This window comes from Saccopteryx leptura, chromosome 2, assembly GCF_036850995.1.
Source record: "Saccopteryx leptura isolate mSacLep1 chromosome 2, mSacLep1_pri_phased_curated, whole genome shotgun sequence".
NCBI lineage: Eukaryota > Metazoa > Chordata > Mammalia > Chiroptera > Emballonuridae > Saccopteryx > Saccopteryx leptura.
This window is the reverse complement of record NC_089504.1, coordinates 220,981,107-221,000,089: the sequence shown is the minus strand read 5'-3', so window position 1 is coordinate 221,000,089 and position 18,983 is coordinate 220,981,107. Positions and strand designations below refer to the sequence as shown.

Below are 18,983 nucleotides of genomic sequence, written 5' to 3'. Positions count from 1 at the left end.
AGTTTTATGTGAATTATTTAGAACACTGCCCAGGAGTTGTTATGCTCAGATGCAGAGACTCGGGGAAGACTGGTTAAGTCACTTGCAAGCAGGCTCCCAGTGAGAGGGTTGCAGTGCTGTGGCTGGAAAGGTCACACTGAGTGGCGAGCCAGATTGCCCTCACGATGCACGCCAGGGGTGTTTGGCTAATTGTGTGGAGACATTGATGAATGCAGCTGTGGGCTGCAGAGCAAGTCTCTGAGTCAATATTTAAGCACCGAGAAGCCCCCCCCCCCCCCTGAACGCCTTTGAACCCAAAGTTTAATAACTTTGTGAGGGAGATTTAATCCAAGAGCACAGCACAGAAGAAATGCAGGCAGCGCTGTCTCTACTGCTGTACACCCCCCTTCAGCACAATACTCTGAGGAAGCCAAGGCTTGGTGAAGTCTGGGGAGTGACCTTCTCCCACCAGATGACACCCACCTTTGCCCAATGTTAACTTTCTCAGTGACAGCAACCGGGTGCTTCCCTTGCCTGCCTCCCCTTCCTAAATTTATGGAGGTACAGGGAGCCACTGTCCCAGCTCACACACCTGTCACCAGCAGGAAGAACAGGGCTGGGAAGGGGAGGGCACAGCAGCCCTGCACAAGGGAACAAGTGGGTGACAGATCATTGATGGTAATTCCCTGAAGGGACCTGTCCTCTTTCTCTGGGGGTATAAACAAGGCAGAGAGGGCTACATCAGGCAAAACCCAAATTCCTCCTCCTCGAGGTCCACATCAGTCTAGGTCCAAGAGAACGCCTAGGCGCTGGGCATGGGTGGCCCTTCCTAGCCCTGTGGCTGAGCTCTGGGAGCTGGAGCCTCCGAAGCCAGTGTTCTCTGCGCCCCTCCCCCCATCCGCTCACGCACATTCTCAGTGTGTCATCTCAGGCACAGCGCTTCTGAGCCGTGCACACGGACACATTCTCCTGCTCTGGCTGGCCACGTTTGCTTGCCTGGTTGGCCATCGGTCCCCTACATGCTGGTCTTTCTCCCTGCCATGCCTCTGGGCAGGGACCCTTCTCTCTGCAACCTGAGGGTGCAGAATAAAACTTGAGACCAAAATGCCAGCCCCCCAGCCCACACTGTGCCGTCCCTAACCTGGAGGGCACACCCTCTCAGCCCCTCCGTCTTCTTCCATGGAACCTGCGGCTCCCAGAGGCCTGGAGAGCAGGTGTGGAGGTCGGTGTGGGGAGGAGAGGAAGTGGGCAGTGGGAGGAGGGAGGGGACGATCATGGGAGGGGTGGCAGGTGGTGGGAGGGTGGAGCAAGCTTTCAGAGCCAGGTGGCAGCTCGTGGGAGGAGGGAGGGGAAGGACAGTGAGCTGGGGTGGCAGTTGGTGGGAAGCAGGGAAGGCGAGTGGAGAAAGTGGGAGGCAAGAGAGTTTAAAAATGTATTTGTTTACTTTTTTACTTTGGGCTGGAGCAAAGGCAAAAGGGGGTGGGCATGTTTTGTATTCCCTCTGGGACTGCCCCCCCCCCACGTGGAGCCAGCTCTGCCTTTCAGTCTTGAGAGGGCGCTGTGGCTCCTTCACTAGCACACCCACCTTCGCTGCTGAAAAGTAGCGGATTAGTGTGTGCTCGGTCTTCCTTCTGCCCGGTTTTACCTGGAGCACTCTTCCCAACCTCTCAACAGCGGGTGACTTTGCTGCCATGGCAAACTTAGTAATGTCTGAAGAGCTTTGGTTCTCACAACTAAAGACTTTTGGTTGTCACACAACTGGCATCTAGTGAGTTGGGGTTGAGGCGACCATTAAGCATCCTGCAATGCACAGAACTCTACAATGAAGAACAGTCCAGCTCCAAATGCCAATGGTGCCCAAGCTGAGCAACCCCAGTCCTGACCTTCCTAGTGCCAGAGAGAAGGTGTGGGTATCAGAGATGAACTTCTTACCAAACATGACAGGGACCTTCATCAGGGGGTGAGGGTCAAGGTGATCTCCAAGATCTTAGAAGGAGGGGAAATGGGTTTGAGAAAACAGCCCTTGTTTTATTCCCACTTGCTCGAAGACCAGTAATGACTTACACGAAAGTTGGGCACCTCAAGCTGAGATTTACTCACTTATTTTGTCTGTTCTGAACATTGTTGTGTGTCTTTACCAGGAAGACCACTTAAACGGCTTGCTAGTCTCGGAGATGGCAAGGGGGGACATTGCGTTGTGCTTTGGAGTTGGCTTTTAGGGTGTGGGGCCTCGGCCATGAGTGCAGGGGACAGCAGATGGAAATACAGGAGCACGAAGTCCCCATTTTGAGAGATATGGGAGGGAGGAGAAGAGGGCAAGCTCATTTCCACGGAGCTGTGGCTCAGGCCATGAAGCTGCACAAGGATTAGAATCCATTTCAGGCCCTCGGACCTCAAAGCTGGAATCTCTGATTCCAACTGAACAAACAGGCCCATAATCTCAACCAGATAACAATTATTTTTGAATTTGAAAGATGTTTTCTAGGAAGGACAAGCATGTGCTTCCTATTGAAAAAAATAAAGATAAAAATAACAGCTTTTTAGAGGTGCACAGCCAGGGAACCCTGAAGGCTCCCTCCTGCTTTGGGTCAAATGGCACTTGTCTGCCTAATGACGGGGCTGAAATGGTGTCACGCTAGTATCAAAGGTAAATACAGTCTTCGGCACAGACCTGCGTTTTGGGGCTCTGGCCAGCTGGCCCCTCTTACCACCCACTCTGGGGCCTCCTTCCCCTCACTCTGTGCACGGTAAGGTGACCAATCGTCCTCCTTCAGGGAGGACAGTCCTTCTTTTGTAAGTTCCGTCCTCCCTCAAAAAGTGTCCTCCTACATGTCCTCCTTTTTGATACTGGGAGACTAATCTGTAAATGTCCATATTCGATCAATGCAGAGTCGATCCATTGCGTGGGATGTGACGTATTTGTATCTAAATGAGTACTTTTTTTTTTTTTACAATTATTAGAAATTAATAGGGATGTAAGCATAATTATAATATAAAATATTACAAATGTTTTTATTATGCATTTATCATATTATAGTGTATTATTGTTGCAATGAATAAAATGTCCTTTTATTTATGATATTGTTTTCTTCAATTTATTTTTGTCCTCCTTTTCATTGTAAAAAAGTTGGTCACCTTAGCACAGGTACCCCCAGGAGTGAGCACGCGGAGAGGAGGCTGCACCCGTCAGAGTGGAGAGGGCAGACCCAGTTTGGTGAGTGTGAATGGTGGGACAATTGAGGGGTAGGACACTCCGGATCATGAGGGAACGAGAGAACCAGCCTCTACCTGGGCTTCTGGAACCCATTCCAAAGCACATGGCAGAACTTCCGGGTCAGGGAAGGGCTGCTTCTGCCCAAGCCTGCTGCTCACCTGTGTCAACTCCCCTGCAGGTGGTGCTCACTGTCCTGGGCTTGCGCCTTATCCACCACCGAGGCTGGGAGACCCAGGGGAAAGGAGGTAGGCACTGTCAGGAGAGTCTTAGAGAGAGCCTGGTGGCCACAGGGTCATATGCCGTCTATTGAGGGGGAAAGCAAATGGGAAGAGAGGCCTTGCAGAGAGGAGGGGACAGCAAAGCTAGGAGGCCTACTGCCAGGGAGAGCTGATGGAGCACATGTCCCGGGGCGCCAAGAAGGCCCGAAACCTCCTGTTTAGAGGAACCGTTGCCGATGCAGCAACGCTTCCCAAGGTGGCTGTCACTGAGGACTCATCATATAATAATCAGAAGTAAGAGAGCCATGGCTGAGAGCATGTGCTGGCAGGAACCAGTGGTCAAGAGTGAGGATCTGATGTCGTCAAGTCGGGTTACTTATGAAACGACATCACAATTTCAGTATTTAAAATGAGATTTATTGGTAGGGAGAAGGTATGTTTAAAAAGCACCGCTGGACGGACCTAGTGTAGCTTTAGTTCCTGAGGATAAAGCGCCGTGTAGTGCTCTCAGGACGCCTTACAAAGAATAGTCCTGCCTGCTGGAAACGCCCTCCCTGGCCCTAACTCCCAGTCCAGCTGGGGGTCTGTTACCAGCCGTGGTCAGAGGCCCAAGTCTGTGCGCTACATGTGCTTGAACCTGGGATTTCTGCCTTTTTCCACTGGGGAGGGGTCGGCAACGCTGCGCTGTGTTAAAATCCTACACCCTGGCCCGGCCTGGAGGTGGGGAAGCACCTCTTCCTCTACTGCACTTCTGCCCCAACCCACAGTCCACTGCCCGAGGCATTGTTCTAGGATGCCGATTGACTGAAAAACTGTAAATGCTGTACCATCACCCACAGGAAAGTCCCACGCACACTTGGGTCCCTTTATGATCTGACCCCTCCCTGAGTGCCCAGCCCCTGCTGCCTCACTGCCCTGGCTCCTGGCTGCTGCGTTATCAGTGCTCTGCTGCTCCCCATCGGCCACGTCCTCACACCTCTGTCCTTCCCATCCTGTGTCCGGGGTCCTGGCACGCACACGCCCACCGGCTGCCTCGTGGAGCCCATGTGGCCTTGGTGTGCCTTTATGAGGCACACACGTGTTGGGAGGAGAGCCTGGCTGGGCACCTCCAGCCTGTGGTACTTGTCAGGCACATTTCTCTGTATTGGAACTGTCAGTTTCCTGCCTCCTTCACCCCAAAATACTGCACATGATGTGAGCAGGGACCCGTTCCCTCATCTTTTCATGCCTTAACACCTATTGGAGTTATAACAGCAGTGCCATAAGGAAGGGATAAATAATAAAAACCACTGCCTTTAATAGAACTAATTTAATCAGCAATTATAACTGGTTCCAGCTCTTCATTTCATTTGACATTAGAAAATTGCAAGTCTGGGCTACATTTGAGCCATTTCATTAATTGTAGGAGGAATTCCCTCTGCATCAAAGCAAACAGCCCAGACCTGTAAGTGCCTCCTAGCACAGGCCCTGAGGCAGTGGAGGGAACTGGCACGGTCCCTCCCTCCTGGGAAAGCACTGCCTGTCCTGACGCCACTAGGGACAGCAGCCACTCTGCTATGTATTTGAAAATGGTGATGTGCAACTCTTTTCTTTCCAGATGTGTTATCATTGTGATATCAGGGTGGAACCTAGGAGGAGGGGACAGTCTGGTTGGAATGACTTGTGACCGAGACTGGAAGGGGTTCTGTGGCTGGCAAAGGATAAGCTTGGGGCACACGTGCCTAAGAGAGGGTAGGCAGATGGTGACGGAAAACAACTCTGTTCAAGATGCGGAGTGAGCTACTGCCAGCCTCGTGCGGCTCAGGTGGCCACCATCCACTGTGACACACGGCAGACACGTGACTGATGCAGACAGGAGGTGGAAGTGGGGCTTCAGGAATGCCAGCCCAACACTGGGTCAGGGGCCTCTGCAAAGGGCCCTGCAGCCTGGGGATGGCATCGCAGCCAAGCCTCCCCCCTGCCCTGCTCTTCTGTCACCACGCATAAGACCGGATAGATATCTGACTATAATCCACATTGTCAATGGACCCATGTGGCGAGACTTCCTTTGCTGTACTTGACACTTTCTCCAAGAGCTCCAGATGTGGGGGAGGTATATTACAGGACACAACCAGGGTGTAAATTTTCACAAAAATTTAGGTAAGAACAGCCTACAACACTTCCATACCGACCACAATTCCGGAACCTCCAGGCTATTTGCATGCCTCTGGACACTCCCTCGTTTGTCACTGCCTGACTTAGATTTCAGTAGCCAGGACAGAGCCTGCCTACTCCCTGGTCACCTCTAATGACAGCACAGAGCAGGATTTGCTTTCCTTGGTTGGGTCACCGTTTCCTATTTACAGACAGGGCTGGGAGTCTCGATGGGCCAGGCTTTCCGCTTGACTGCAGTTAGTGGATGGGGTAACAAAGGGCTCACAGCAATTTCCTCCAGTCAGGTTTTGAGCTGTACCTTTTGGGGCAAGGCTTCTGGTGGTCTAAGTATGAAAACATCCATTTGCAAGAGGTAAACAGAGATGGATGCATTAAAAGACAGGGCTAAGAAATCAGTTGCCTTTGGTAGGTTGAATGTCCACAGGGGTTAGTCTGAGTGTGTAGTGACTCACTTAAGACCCCACAGAGCCTCTCAGTCACCCCCGTCCCTGCCTCCTTCCCTTGGCCACATGTCTCCTGTGTGCCCCTGTGATGTGTCTTCTTTCTCTTTAACAGCTCCTTCTCTGTGTCTTTTTCATATCTATATACGTATATATTTTTTCTGTGTACTTTTCTCGTGTAATTTTCCTGTCTCTCTGTTTCTTCTTCTACATTATTTTTCTTCCTTTCTCTATGTCTTTTCTTCCTTATCAAGCCCACTTCTGATTTCAACAATGTAACATAAAAATATTTTAAAGTATTACATATTATTTATTTAAGTTAATTTCAATTAAACATTTAAATGCCTGTTAATGTTTTTTTTGTCTCTTGCTTGCCCTTAAAAAAAATGACTAAAGTTGATTAATGGCACATGAGAGAAAGAAACATTCCTCATTCCTGCCCTAGAAGGTGAAGAGGTCGCCCGTCCACAACCATCCACAGCTGCCGACCCCTATGGTGACAGAAGACTCGCTCTCTGCACTTCTAGTGAAACATGGAGATGTTCTAGGAACCAGATGGTTTTTGCTGTGCAGTTTAATAAGCAGAGTGTTTACTGGCTCGAGAAAACCATTCAGTGCACTGTGTCCTGGGCATTTGTGGCTTTGTTTATGTCCCTTTCCTCCAGTGGCCACGGATTTGATGTTCCCATCAAATTTATTGTGTAATCATTGTACGGTAATCCTTTGCTTAGCCTACTGGTAGAATCTCCCTACAAAATTATGTATTTATTTCCTTGTAGGTGTCCTGTGTGGAATAAATGTAGACTTGTTTGTAACATTATTCATGAGTTTGGCTTTGATGCAGTATTTATTAGCATTGACTACCTGATTAACTTTCATAGTGAGAACCTAGAAGAGTTATAGCACATCCTGTATATTTTATAATTTTCTCTATCTTTGTAGGGATGAGTGAACTGGAATGTTGGTTACAATTCCAAAGTCTGTTCTCAAATTTTAAATTTCCTTGTGCATTGAACATATCTGTGTGCTCTTTTATATAAAGACAAAGCAAATTAGAAGAACAACTGTGTACTTTCATCTACCCAAGGGTTTGGAATTCAATTTTGACAGAATTCCCTTATGCCAATGGAGTCGTAGAGCAAAATCATTACAATCATAGCAGAGGCAAACCTGAAACCTAAAACCAACCAATCAGTAGTCCAGTGAGGGGCTGTCATTTAAATGCATGTGGATTAAGCAAAGAGAAAAAGACATAGACAACGGTATAGCGATTGCAAGAAAAGGGGTAGGGGAGATAGAAATGGATAAAGGAGGAAGAAATGGTGATGGAAGGAGACTTGACTTGGGGTAGTGAACACACAGTACCATATACAGATAATGTATTTATAGAACTGTACACCTGGAACCTGTATGATTTTATTAATGTCACCCTAATAAATTCAATAGAAAAAGAAATTAGAAAACAATAAATGCATTTGGATCTAAAAGAGATAGAAAATTAAAATACTATTATTAAAAATATTGTCCAGTAAATATCCTATAGTGCCTTTAATGTTTGACAGTTCAGTTAGGTGAGTTAAAATGACATTTACCGAATGTCTAATAGGAGCCTCATTGTGAAAACTCTGAGCGTCACGACCCATGTGCAACACTAGTTTAATTCGCTTACACACTCAAAATGCCATTCACTGGCAGTGATGCCAGGTTCCAAGCTCACCATCTTTCAAGCATTCAGAGAATCTGCAGGTCTTTTGTGTTGGTGACTTTGGATTTAGAAATTAGAACTAAATCTGCTAGTGTGGGGAGGATTGTGAATTAGGAAATGCTATACATGGTCTCCTGTATTTTGACAACACAAGCTTATTAGTTTTGCGGTGGTAGGTAATCTCACTACGCATTTCATTCAGGTCTGAGAAGTACATTCAATGAGTTTAAGATTCTTTCCCTTCCAGAGAGCCAGTTTGGGGGGTCTTTAAACTACATGGCCAGTCCTTTGCACATTTTTGTTCAGGTAAAAAGAAGCATGGAGCAGAAAGGGCAGGGGAAGATACAGTAGTGTGAGAGGTCTTCCGCAGTCCTTTTGAGTCATTGTGTATCTGGTGAAAGTAGTATGTGTTCAAGACAAATGAAATTAGGCAGGGGTTTTGGGGGAGGGAAGAAATGAAAGAAATACAATATAAAGAACTTTTTAACATGATTCATTCCTGGTGAGGGGCAGACCTTTGGGGACAAGGGCTCACTGACTGCATTACAAAAGAACACTTGTATTTTATTATGTTTGAGGGATAACAGAAGGAGAAAGCAGGTGCCCAACTAAATGTGGGCAAGGTTAATGGTGACTATTGCAGGTCAAATTCAATAAGGTGTTCATGGCCCTAATGACAATGGAGAAGTGTTTGCAAGCTTCCCCTGTAACTTTAAATATGTATATTTTCAAAGAAAAAAAAGTCTGCATTGTCTGTTTATTTCATATCTATGTGGTCTTCCATACTTAAACTTCAACATCTCTCATTTTGCTGGAGGATTTATTTTAATAAATTCTTCCTAAAAATATGTATCCTGTTTATGTAGTTTAGAAGCTTAGAACATTATACCACTGATCTAATTCAAACCCAAATCATTACAAGCTACTTACACCTTAAGCATTTTATTTTTAAATAGTTCTGCTTGAAATTTCTCAACAACACTTGAAAAGTTTAATGAACACAAACCATTATTTCCTCTCTTTAGCTTATCCAGCCTATGGAATATCTGCACATGCAACTTCAGCTGACTTGGACCAAACTTGCTAAAACCAGTTTTGAATAACTGTGGGTCCTGATCCCCAACACAGTGCTACAAATAAAATCCATTTTGATGCTTCAGCTCCCTATGTTCAGTAACAACAATTTCAGCACAGTATTTGACCCCATCCAAGATGGAGTTTTGAATGATGCCTACTATATAACAACAACACAATGTGGCATGTGTCAAGTAGACTTTGGTGATCACAACAGTGAAAGGCAAATCAGATAATCACAGGGGATATGGTTTGTGCAAGAGTGTGGTTTTCCCAGGCAAAGACAACACAAAGAAAGAAAATTATAGGCCAATATACCTGATGAATATAGATGCTAAAATCCTCAACAAAATATTAGCAAACTGGATCCAGCAATATATGAAAAAAAATCATACACCATGATCAAGTGGGATTTATTCTGGGGAGGCAAGGCTGTTACAATATTCACAAATCAATCAATGTGATTCATCACATAAACAAAAGGAAGGAGAAAAACCACATAATAATTTCAATAGATGCAGTAAAAGAATCTGATAAAATTCAATACCCATTCATGATCAAAACTCTCAGCAAAGTGGGAATACAGAGAACATACCTCAACATGATAAAGGTCATCTATGACAAACCCACAGCCAATATCATACTCAATGGGCAAAAATTAATAGCAATCCCCTTAAGATCAGGAACAAGGCAGGGGTGCCCCTTTCACGACTCTTATTCAACATAGTTCTGGAAGTCCTAGCCACAGCAATTAGACAAGGGACCTGATAAATGAATTCAGCAATGTGGCAAGATATAAAATTAATACTCAGAAATCAGAGGCATTTTTATACACCAACAATGAACTGTCAGAAAGAGAAATTAAGGAAACAATCCCCTTCATTATTGCAACCAAAAAAATAAAGTACGTATGAGTAAATTTAACCAAGGAGATTAAAGACTTATACTCGGAAAATTATAAAACATTGATAAAAGAAATCAAGGAAGATACAAACAAGTGGAAGCATATACCGTGCTCATGGTTAGGAAGAATAAACATCATTAAAATGTCTATATAACCCAAAGAAATTTATAAATTCAATGCAATACCAATGACATACTTCAAAGATATAGAACACATATTCCAAAAATTTATATGGAACCAAAAAAACAAAACAAAACAAACAAACAAAAAAAACAACAAACCCCACGAATAGCCTCAGCAATCTTAACAAGGCAGAATAAAGTGGGAGGTATCACACTTCCTGATATCAAGTTATACTACAAGGCCATTGTACTCAAAACAGCCTGGTACTGTCATAAGAACAGGCATATAGATCAATGGAACAGAACGGAGAACCCAGAAATAAACCCACACTTTTGTGGACAACTGATATTTGACAAAGGAGGTAAGAGCATACAATGGAGTAAAGACAGCCTCTTTAACAAATGGTGTTGGGAAAATTGGACATCTACCTGCAAAAATGAAACTAGACCACCAACTTACACCATTCAGAAAAATAAACTCAGAATGGATAAAAGACTTAAATTTAAGCCGTGAAACCATAAGCATCTTAGAAGAAAACATAGGCAGTAAGCTCTCCAACATCTCTCGCAGCAATATATTTGCCAATTTATCTCCATGGGGAAGTGAAATAAAAGACAGGATAAACAAATGGGAATTTATCAAACTAAAGAGTTTTGCACAGCTAAAGACAATAAGAATAGAATAAAAAAACAAACTACACAATGGGAGAATATATTCGACAATACGTCTGATAAGGGGTTAATAACCAAAATTTATAAAGAACTTGTAAAACTCAACAGCAAGAAGACAAACAATCCAATCAAAACATGGGCAAAAGAAATGAATAAACACTTCTCCAAAGTGGACTTACAGATGGCCATTAGGCATATAAAAAAAATGCTCAACACCACTAATCACTAGGGAAATGCAAATTAAAACCACAATGAGATATCACCTCACACCAACCAGAATGGCGCTCATCAACAAAACAACACAGAATAAGTGCTGGCGAGGATGTGGAGAAAAGGGAACCCTCCTGCACTGCTGGTGGGAATGCAGACTGCTGCAGCCACTGTGGAAAACAGTATGAAGATTCCTCAAAAAATCAAACTGCCTTTTGACCCAGTTATTCCACTTTTAGGAATATAACCCAAGAACACCATAACACTGTTTCAAAAGGAGAAATGCACCCCCATGTTTATGGCAGCATTGTTCACAATAGCGAAGATCTGGGAACAGCCCAAGTGTCTTGTCAGTGGACGAGTGGATTAAAAAGCTTTGGTACATATATACTATGGAATACTACTCAGCCATAAGAAATGATGACATCGGATCATTTACAACAACATGGATGGACCTCGATAACATTATACTGAGTGAAATAAGTAAATCAGAAAAAACTAAGAACTTTTTGATTCCATACATACAACAGACATAAAAATGAGACTCAGAGACATGGACAAGAGTGTGGAGGTTATGGGGGAGGGGGGTAGGGAAGTAGAGGGAGAAGGTGGGGGGAGGGGAGGGGCACAAAGAAAACCAGATAGAAGGTGACAGAAGACAATTTGACTTTGGGTGATGGGTATGCAATATAATCAAATGTCAAAATAACCTGGAGATGTTTTCTCTGAACATATGTACCCTGATTTATCAATGTCACCTCATTAAAATTAATAATAAAAAATAAAGAAAAAAAGAGTGCAGTTTTCCATTCAAAATAAAAAATAAAGAATAAATGTCAGGTTACTCACTCATGGATTCTGTCAACTTGGCCATTGTTGCAGTTTCTTTTTTGTGCTTTTCCTGGGGGTGAGAAGAAAAAACAGCAGTGGATAAAGCATGTCTTGGAGAAAAATGAACACAGTGGGTCTATTACAGTTCTATCTCCCTCCCTTCTTTTTCTATGTTACAATTTGGTCACCAGTAATGAAAAGAATTTAAAAATCTCATGTTATATTTACATGATCAGTTAGGCACAAAAAAAAGAGATTTTTTTAAAGGACCTCACAAAACTTGCCACTGCCTTTTGAAATAAGCATCTGCCACAGTGATCTTGGATATATATAATTGGTGACGCACGACCCGTCTCCAGAACCTCTTTGACACTGGAGTTCTGACATCCGTATGCCGATTCTCTGCTCTCTATTTTCTTCAGCTGAAGCTTTCCTGGTATTTTTGGAGCTGGTATTTTTGTAGTCATTTGGTTTCTTTCTTTCTTTTTTTCCTAAAAACTAAATAGATTTTATACATTTTTCTTTGTCTTACTTTTTTGACTTCCTGGAATCTTTTAAAAGTCATCACTTTTGGTGGGTTTATAACCTTATCTATTTTGAGCTGAAAACATTTTTGTTTCAACTGAGATATAGGTTATAACCCACTGAGTTGGAGGGCTGAGGGTATATGCAGAAATGGAATCTGTCTTAATCAAAAAAGTATTTTGGAGATATTATAAATAAGTCATCTCGACTGAAAGGTTCTCTTCAGTTTCTTCAGGGATCTTTAACTTTCTTGGGTTCCTGACATGTATGGTAACTGAAATATCAGCCACTATTATTTTACTTTTTGGAAGAATTATTCTTTTTCTCATTGTGAAACCAACACATGCCCATTATTTAAAAACTCAGATAATATTGAAAACTTATAAATCAGAAAATATTGTCGTCCCATAATACAATACCATGCATAGAGGAAACCACTGTCATATTTTTGTGAACACCATTGCATCCATCTTTATAGCTATGAATATATACAGACAGGGAAATATGCTCTACATACAATGTAGTAAGTTGCTCTTTCACTTAATACCCCATCATCTACCTTTCTGTGTCAATAAAGTTAGAACACATCATCAGTTTTTGAATGACTGAGAAGCATTTATCATGGGTTATAATATAATTTCCTTAACCAGATTCCATTTTATTTACTTACCATTTTTCCCTCTTTTACACAATGCTGTGATGAGCATTCTTGAACTCACATTTTTGTGCACTTGGTCTATTAATGACTGAGGCTAAATCTTAGGGTTAGGTATGGGCTGGTCAAAAAGTGTGGCTATTAAGAATTTTGACAATTGTCCCCCGCAAAGTTTAGGTTGCTAATAGTGTATAAAAGTGTTTCCTTATGTTCTTGTCACTTGTCAATGGCATTAGCACATCCCCTGCCCCCTAATCTTTGCCAAAGTGATAGTCAAAAAGTGATATCTTGTTAGTTTATACTGTCATTTTCCTTTCTCTAACCCTTTTTTAGGGAAAAGCAGGGAGTTACTTCCTAGGTAGCCTGCATGTCTCAGTGCTTCAGCTCCTTCGCCGTCAGCAATGCTGGTTCCGAGAAGCCAAAGATGCTTTGGCAATCACTGTTTCCTGTGCCGAGACCCCTCCATTTCCATTTCCTCCTGTGCTCTCCAAAGACACCCTTGAGAACTGCACTGGACACCATGAATCTCTAGTTTTCCCCTGCTCTTCCTAACCATCTTTCCGATTTTTATTTCTGAAAATGTCCATGCTAAAGTGTGGCCATGTGTCACATTGCATAATTTGTTATGGGGATAAGGGATTCCAGGACCTTTGGAGAAACCAAGTTTTGCCTGCCAATAGCCTCACTGGAGGTTCCCAACAGCACAGCCATCGTGACTGGGAAGCAGCTCATGGTTGACCAGAAGTCTCTGCCACTGAAGGACTGCCTGCCCCTCCAGGGTCCTACTCATCACGAGTGTAGACAGCTGGTGACCACGCACCCCACAACCCCATTTCCAACATCCTCCACTACAATATCTTCCAGAACCTGGACAAACCTTTCAAAAGGGCTGGGTTTTTTTTTGCTCTAGGAGGCCATCCACTCAAAATTGTGTTGTCATACATTTCAGAGAAGAACAGAAATATTTAAAGTTTGGAGAAAACATGATGACATGTTTGAGCAAAATATGCTGACAGATGTTGAAAAAAAAATCCTAAGTCTTGTTAAAATCACATCAAACATTTCAGGAAGAGTATTGACCCTTAGTGGGTAATTTCTTTCTTTTTTTTCTGTCTGACTGTATTCTCTCTACCACATCTGGAAATGGAAATAAAAGCTCAGCGGTTTGCTTGGTGTGCGTTGTGCGTGTGTGTGTGTGTCTGTGTGTGATTTATGCCCACACTTCTGTTTTAACTAAGGAGAGTGTGGCTTTGTACTGGAACTATGCCAGAAAGATACTTCTCTCCAACTGTCTGAAATGATACAGGGGTTTTAAATAGGGCAATTATAGCAGAGTCTGGCTGTAGCTCAAAGCTAAGACTAATACTAATACTGTACATGTGCTTGGCCAGTGGTGGTGCAGCGGATAAAGCGTTGACTTGGAATGCTGAGGTCTCTCATTGGAAACCCAGACTTGCCCTGTCAAGGCACCAATAAGAAGCCCCTGCTACTAGTTTATGTTTCCTGCCCCTCCCCTCACCTTTCTCCCTCTCTCTGTCCTCTTCTAAATCTCAAGAAATAAAATCTTAGAAAAAATACTGTGTGTGTGTATTCGTACATGCACGTGTGTGTGTGCATGTGTTAGAGAGAGGGTGAGAAATAGAGGAGGGAGAAGAGAGCTCAGGAATCAGAGCCTCCGGAGAGAGTAAAGGAGCTTTTCTGCAGGGCAGAGGGCGGAGCCTGCTGGTGGGCGGGGCCAGTGCCTTGATTTCTGCTCCCCTGCAGTAGGCTTTTAAGGATAAAGGGGAAAGTCGTCAGAGTTGATATATCTCAAACCAATCATATGTTCATCTCATCTTGGATATTTTTATCTCTCCAAAATGTGTGCTTATATTCATCAGAAAACTCGCTTTTTTCAAGTTACAACCATTTCAGGAAACATTTCTATAAAGTAGGGGAGAATAATGCCATTTTATGACCTGGTCTCCTCATTGACAGCTCACTCTCAGGTTAGAACAGGGGCCCTCCAATCTCCCACGTTGTTCTTAGAGTTCTCTACAAATGTGCCTCTTTCCTGACATGATGCCATAACAGGTCACCTGAGGACTTACTCAAGAGGAAAACAACACATTCCCAGTTAGCCAATCAAATAAGTGTTCTTATCACATGGTACCATATATAGCGGCTTGTATTGTAATGGAAAGCTAATGGAGATATGTGATAGCATGCAGGTAGGGTTTGGGACAGTAACAATAGTAATCCTTAACAATCATTTCACATTGATTGTAGCCTGGCACTATGTTACCTGCATTATTAGACTATCTCATTTATTTCTCACAATGAGTCTATGAAATCAGTACCATCATTCTTACTTTGCAGATGGAGAAATTGAGGACCAGAGAGGTTGAGCCAATTTTCCCAGGTTACATAGCTGGCAAGGAGAAAAATGGGCTATAAAACTCATGAAGGTTCTAAGTCATGGAACCAGAACTGGCTTCACAGAGGAAGAACACTGATGTGTCCAAAAGGGGGAAGAAGATGAGCAAGACAGAATATTCCAGGTGAAGAACAGCAGGAGATAGGGAACCTTGTCTGAGGAACAGCAGGTGACAGGTGAACTGAAGACAAGCCTGAAAAGAGTAGCAGGGAACTAGCTTAAAAAATTATGGTGTAGCCCTGGCTAGGTAGCTCAGTTGGTTAGAGCATCATCCTAATTACACTAAGATTGTGGGTTTGATCCCCAGTCAGGGCACATACAAGAATCAACCAATGAATGCACAACTAAGTGGAACAACAAATCAAAGTTTCTCTCTCTCTTCCCCTGTCTCTAAAACCAGTAAATAAAATTAAATTAAGGTATAACTGGTGGACCATGACGCCAGGCTGAGTGGCTCAGGAGGGAGACGAGGCTGAAGCTGGGGGTATCTGAAGCTGTGGAGGAGGAAGGGGCCAAGCCCCGAATCTGTGTGCACGCCGTGGGGAAACCCAGGAAGCTTACTCTCTCCGGGAAACCAAGCGGTGTGAAGAAATAAGAACCTGTCCACCAGAAAGTGGTACTATTTTCCATAAGAGAGTTTGTTTTATTCTTATTTTACTCAGTATGTGGCTCCTATGGTGATTTAAAGTTTTTGTAATTTGGGGTAAAAAACATCTGAAGGGAAGTGTTTGAAGAAGACAAACTCTTCACTGAGCAGGCCATGCAGGATGCTCTTGGTGAAACAACCTTCTGTGCAGAAGGCTGAGAGCCCTTGCCTCACCCAGAACCCCTTCCTAAGGTTCCTTATGTATAAGTCACCTGGCTGGGTTCCCTGTGATGCCACCACTCTGGCCATGTTCACCAGACTAGGGAGGGTCCAAATACACTGAGACATTGGGGTGTCTTATAAAAATAAATTAAAACATAACCTTGGCTCTGTTTGTACTGATCACCTGGATTCACCTGTGCTTCAGAGGGAGTGTCAGGTGGGAGGAAAGGGTTTGGAGCTGCACCCTGGGTGATTTCTTGGAAGCATGCTGAGTATGTGAACTCCTCCTGCCGAGGGAGACACTTGCAAGGTTAAGGGAAAACAGCTGGATCAGACAGCTGCTGGGGTTTCTCAGAACCTGCGTGTGTCCTGCCCTGCTGAAACTGGTGGCCACACTCTAGACTCCGCATTAATATCCAGGCAACATTTCCTGAATTCCCAGGTGGCTGGTTTCTTGGAACATTGATGAGTGACTCATTCCTCCTTTCTTCGAGCTCCTGGAAATATCATGAAATGTAGGACAAGCATTTTCACCAAAGTACATTAAGAAGGTTCCTTTAAAGAAAACACTGAGCTAGACTGCAAAGAGGTTATCTGGGCAACTGATGGTCCTTCGTGCTGTCACCAACCACCAGCGGACCTTCTTCCAGGATGCATCTGCACTGGGTTTGCTTTGTGCTCCCCGGCCTCCAGGGCAAAGTGCTGGATCCTGGAGGCAGCAGAGATTCTCCTTTTAGTCTCATGTTGCTCAGTCTATTGCTTCTGTTCTGGGTCAGCAGCTGTTTGAGGCCCTGTCCTGGAATCCTAAACCTTACAATGGTTGATGCCTCTTCACTTATCTTCATGTGAGGCAAAAGCTTTGCTAAACCTTCTCTGCTCACAAGAAGAAAGGGAACAGGTGACATGTTGTTTTCTTTTTTCCCCTTTTCCAGTTCACTTAACAGCTAAGTTCTGGGCACATTGAGTCCTCCAATAGTGGTGCTGTGTTCTTAGCTCTGTCCTATTCATAGCAAGTCAGGATCCTTCCCTTTTAAGACCTGGCTTCCACCTCTTTCTCCAACCTCATTTTCCATCACTTCTGGCTTCTAAACTATGGTTCAGCCAAACGAGCTCCTTTTGGTGCTTGAACTAATTGCAATGCTCCATCCCATTTTTCTTCCCCTGCAAAGTTAACTCCCACCTGTCTTCAAGGACTCAGCTTAGATTTGACATCTTGGTTGACATTGTCCCTAGCTAACCCTTTCCTAGTGACCCTTCTCTTTGAACCCCAGCATCCACACATACTTCTCTCATAGGACATGTCATTCTTACAATCCTAACTTCCAAAGTAACAGAGCAAGCTGGAGGCAATAGTTTCAACAACTTTCCGAAACAATTGGAAAACTATAAAAGAATCAATCCCTTTATTTCCAAAGAAGAAAAAACAAAATCCCCAAACAAAGCTGAAGAAGAGTAGAATAAATAGGGTTTCCTGGAACAGTCATGAGTTTCCTGACATGAGATGCTGACTGATCATTGGTACAGAAAGTTCCAGAAGGATTTCTGCTCCAGGAAACAATGCAATGAAATGACCTGTCAGAATCCTAAAATTGTTTCAGGGTTGTAGTCATAGTTCAAGAAAAAAATTCCTGATTCCTTTTGGTTTTGTTTCTACAGAGTTCTTTCTTTTAGTCAATCATTGGTGGATAGTGGGGTGGGGGTGGTGGAGATGGAGTGGGCTGATGATGGGGACAGACTGGCAAAATAACTAGTGACTGGTTAGTCATTTTGACACATAAGGGATGTTTAAGAAGAAAAACACCTGACCCAGAATGTTGACCTTGTTTTAAAGAGTCACTTAAATTGGTGGTGAGATTGATATGATCACCAGAATACTTTATGTTTGGCCAGTGATGTTGCAATGTTGTATTAGGGAGCCCTGTGCAAAGGCATTGTGGCAGACGCTTGGTTACCCAGACTAATCAATTGCTCATTGTCCAAGACGTTTGTGTCTTTAAATTTGTGCCTATAGTTTTCACTGGAGCCAGTTGCCTCCCCTAACACTGTGCTTTGTTGTGTGAAACAATCTGTCATGTTCTTCCTCAAGAACTAACTGGGTTGTAGTGAAGAGCAAGAGATTCATTCATTCATTCATTCATTCATTCATTTATGGCTTAGCATTTTGAGGCTATGATAATGCACTGCTTTTGGGAGGTCCAAGGTCAAGTTTTCCGACAGGAGATGGATAGAATATTAAAATTTAAGACAAAGCTGTCCAATATTGGATAACCCACATGGCCATTCTTCAACCAGATAGAGAGCCCAGTGGAGCACCATAACAGTTCTGTCCCAAATGAGGCCACTCAGGGGTACTGTCAGCATCCAGGGAAGTGGTGTAAATGTTTGTCCTTAAAACAAAACACTGTCCCTGCTGAACTAAGCCACAGGGGACCCAAAAGAGCATCTGAGAGTCCCAAATATTGCCCTTATCCCAAAAGCCAGCCTGTCACTTATGCATGTGAGCATGGTGGGTAAGAAATAAGGAGGTGGGAGGATTCTTCACCCTGCCATCTATATCAATAGTTATAAAAGACACTAAGCTGAAGGAATATTAAAAAAATATAACTTTGCAAAATTCAATTTCATAACCAAATGTGACGTTTACTGGGCTGGAGAATGGAACACTTATTGATATAAATCATATTATTTTCTTGTGCCTCTTGCTATATATTTTAAGCTTGAACTTCTGTTTGGGCAGAGGTAGTGCTTCACAACTGATTCTCAGCAGCACAGATCTCTGGGAACATCAGAAAACAATAAAACAGCACTCTAATCTCCTTTCTTTGTCGTTCTTCTGCCTCTTCTTTCTCTATATTTATAAAGAATTTCCTGATTTTAACCTCTGAGAAGATGGAGTAGATGTACTTTTTTCTATTCTTCCCACTAAGTACAACTACCCCTCCCCCAGACATTATATACAAAACAAACATGAAAAATAAAGAGAAGAAGGCAAACTAGCTAGAGACCTCAGGGCCCAAGGAACAACATGCAATGAGTTTTCTGGTTTTCTTCCCTCT

The 18,983-nt window shown here is 43.5% G+C and overlaps 1 protein-coding gene across 2 annotated transcripts in view; it reads right to left on the bottom strand.

Annotated features, from left to right (window-relative positions):
- KCNJ6 (potassium inwardly rectifying channel subfamily J member 6) overlaps positions 1-18,983 on the bottom strand; it is a 223,978-nt gene that overhangs the window by 151,441 nt on the left and 53,554 nt on the right. Inside the window, exon 2 of one of the 2 annotated variants that reach the window (XM_066370196.1) lies at positions 11,542-11,587. In XM_066370196.1, coding sequence (XP_066226293.1) covers positions 11,542-11,566 — 25 coding nt within the window. In that variant the 5' untranslated portion in view covers positions 11,567-11,587. Of the gene's footprint in view, positions 1-11,541; positions 11,594-18,983 lie in introns of both variants that reach the window. The other variant, XM_066370195.1, reaches the window with a different exon arrangement.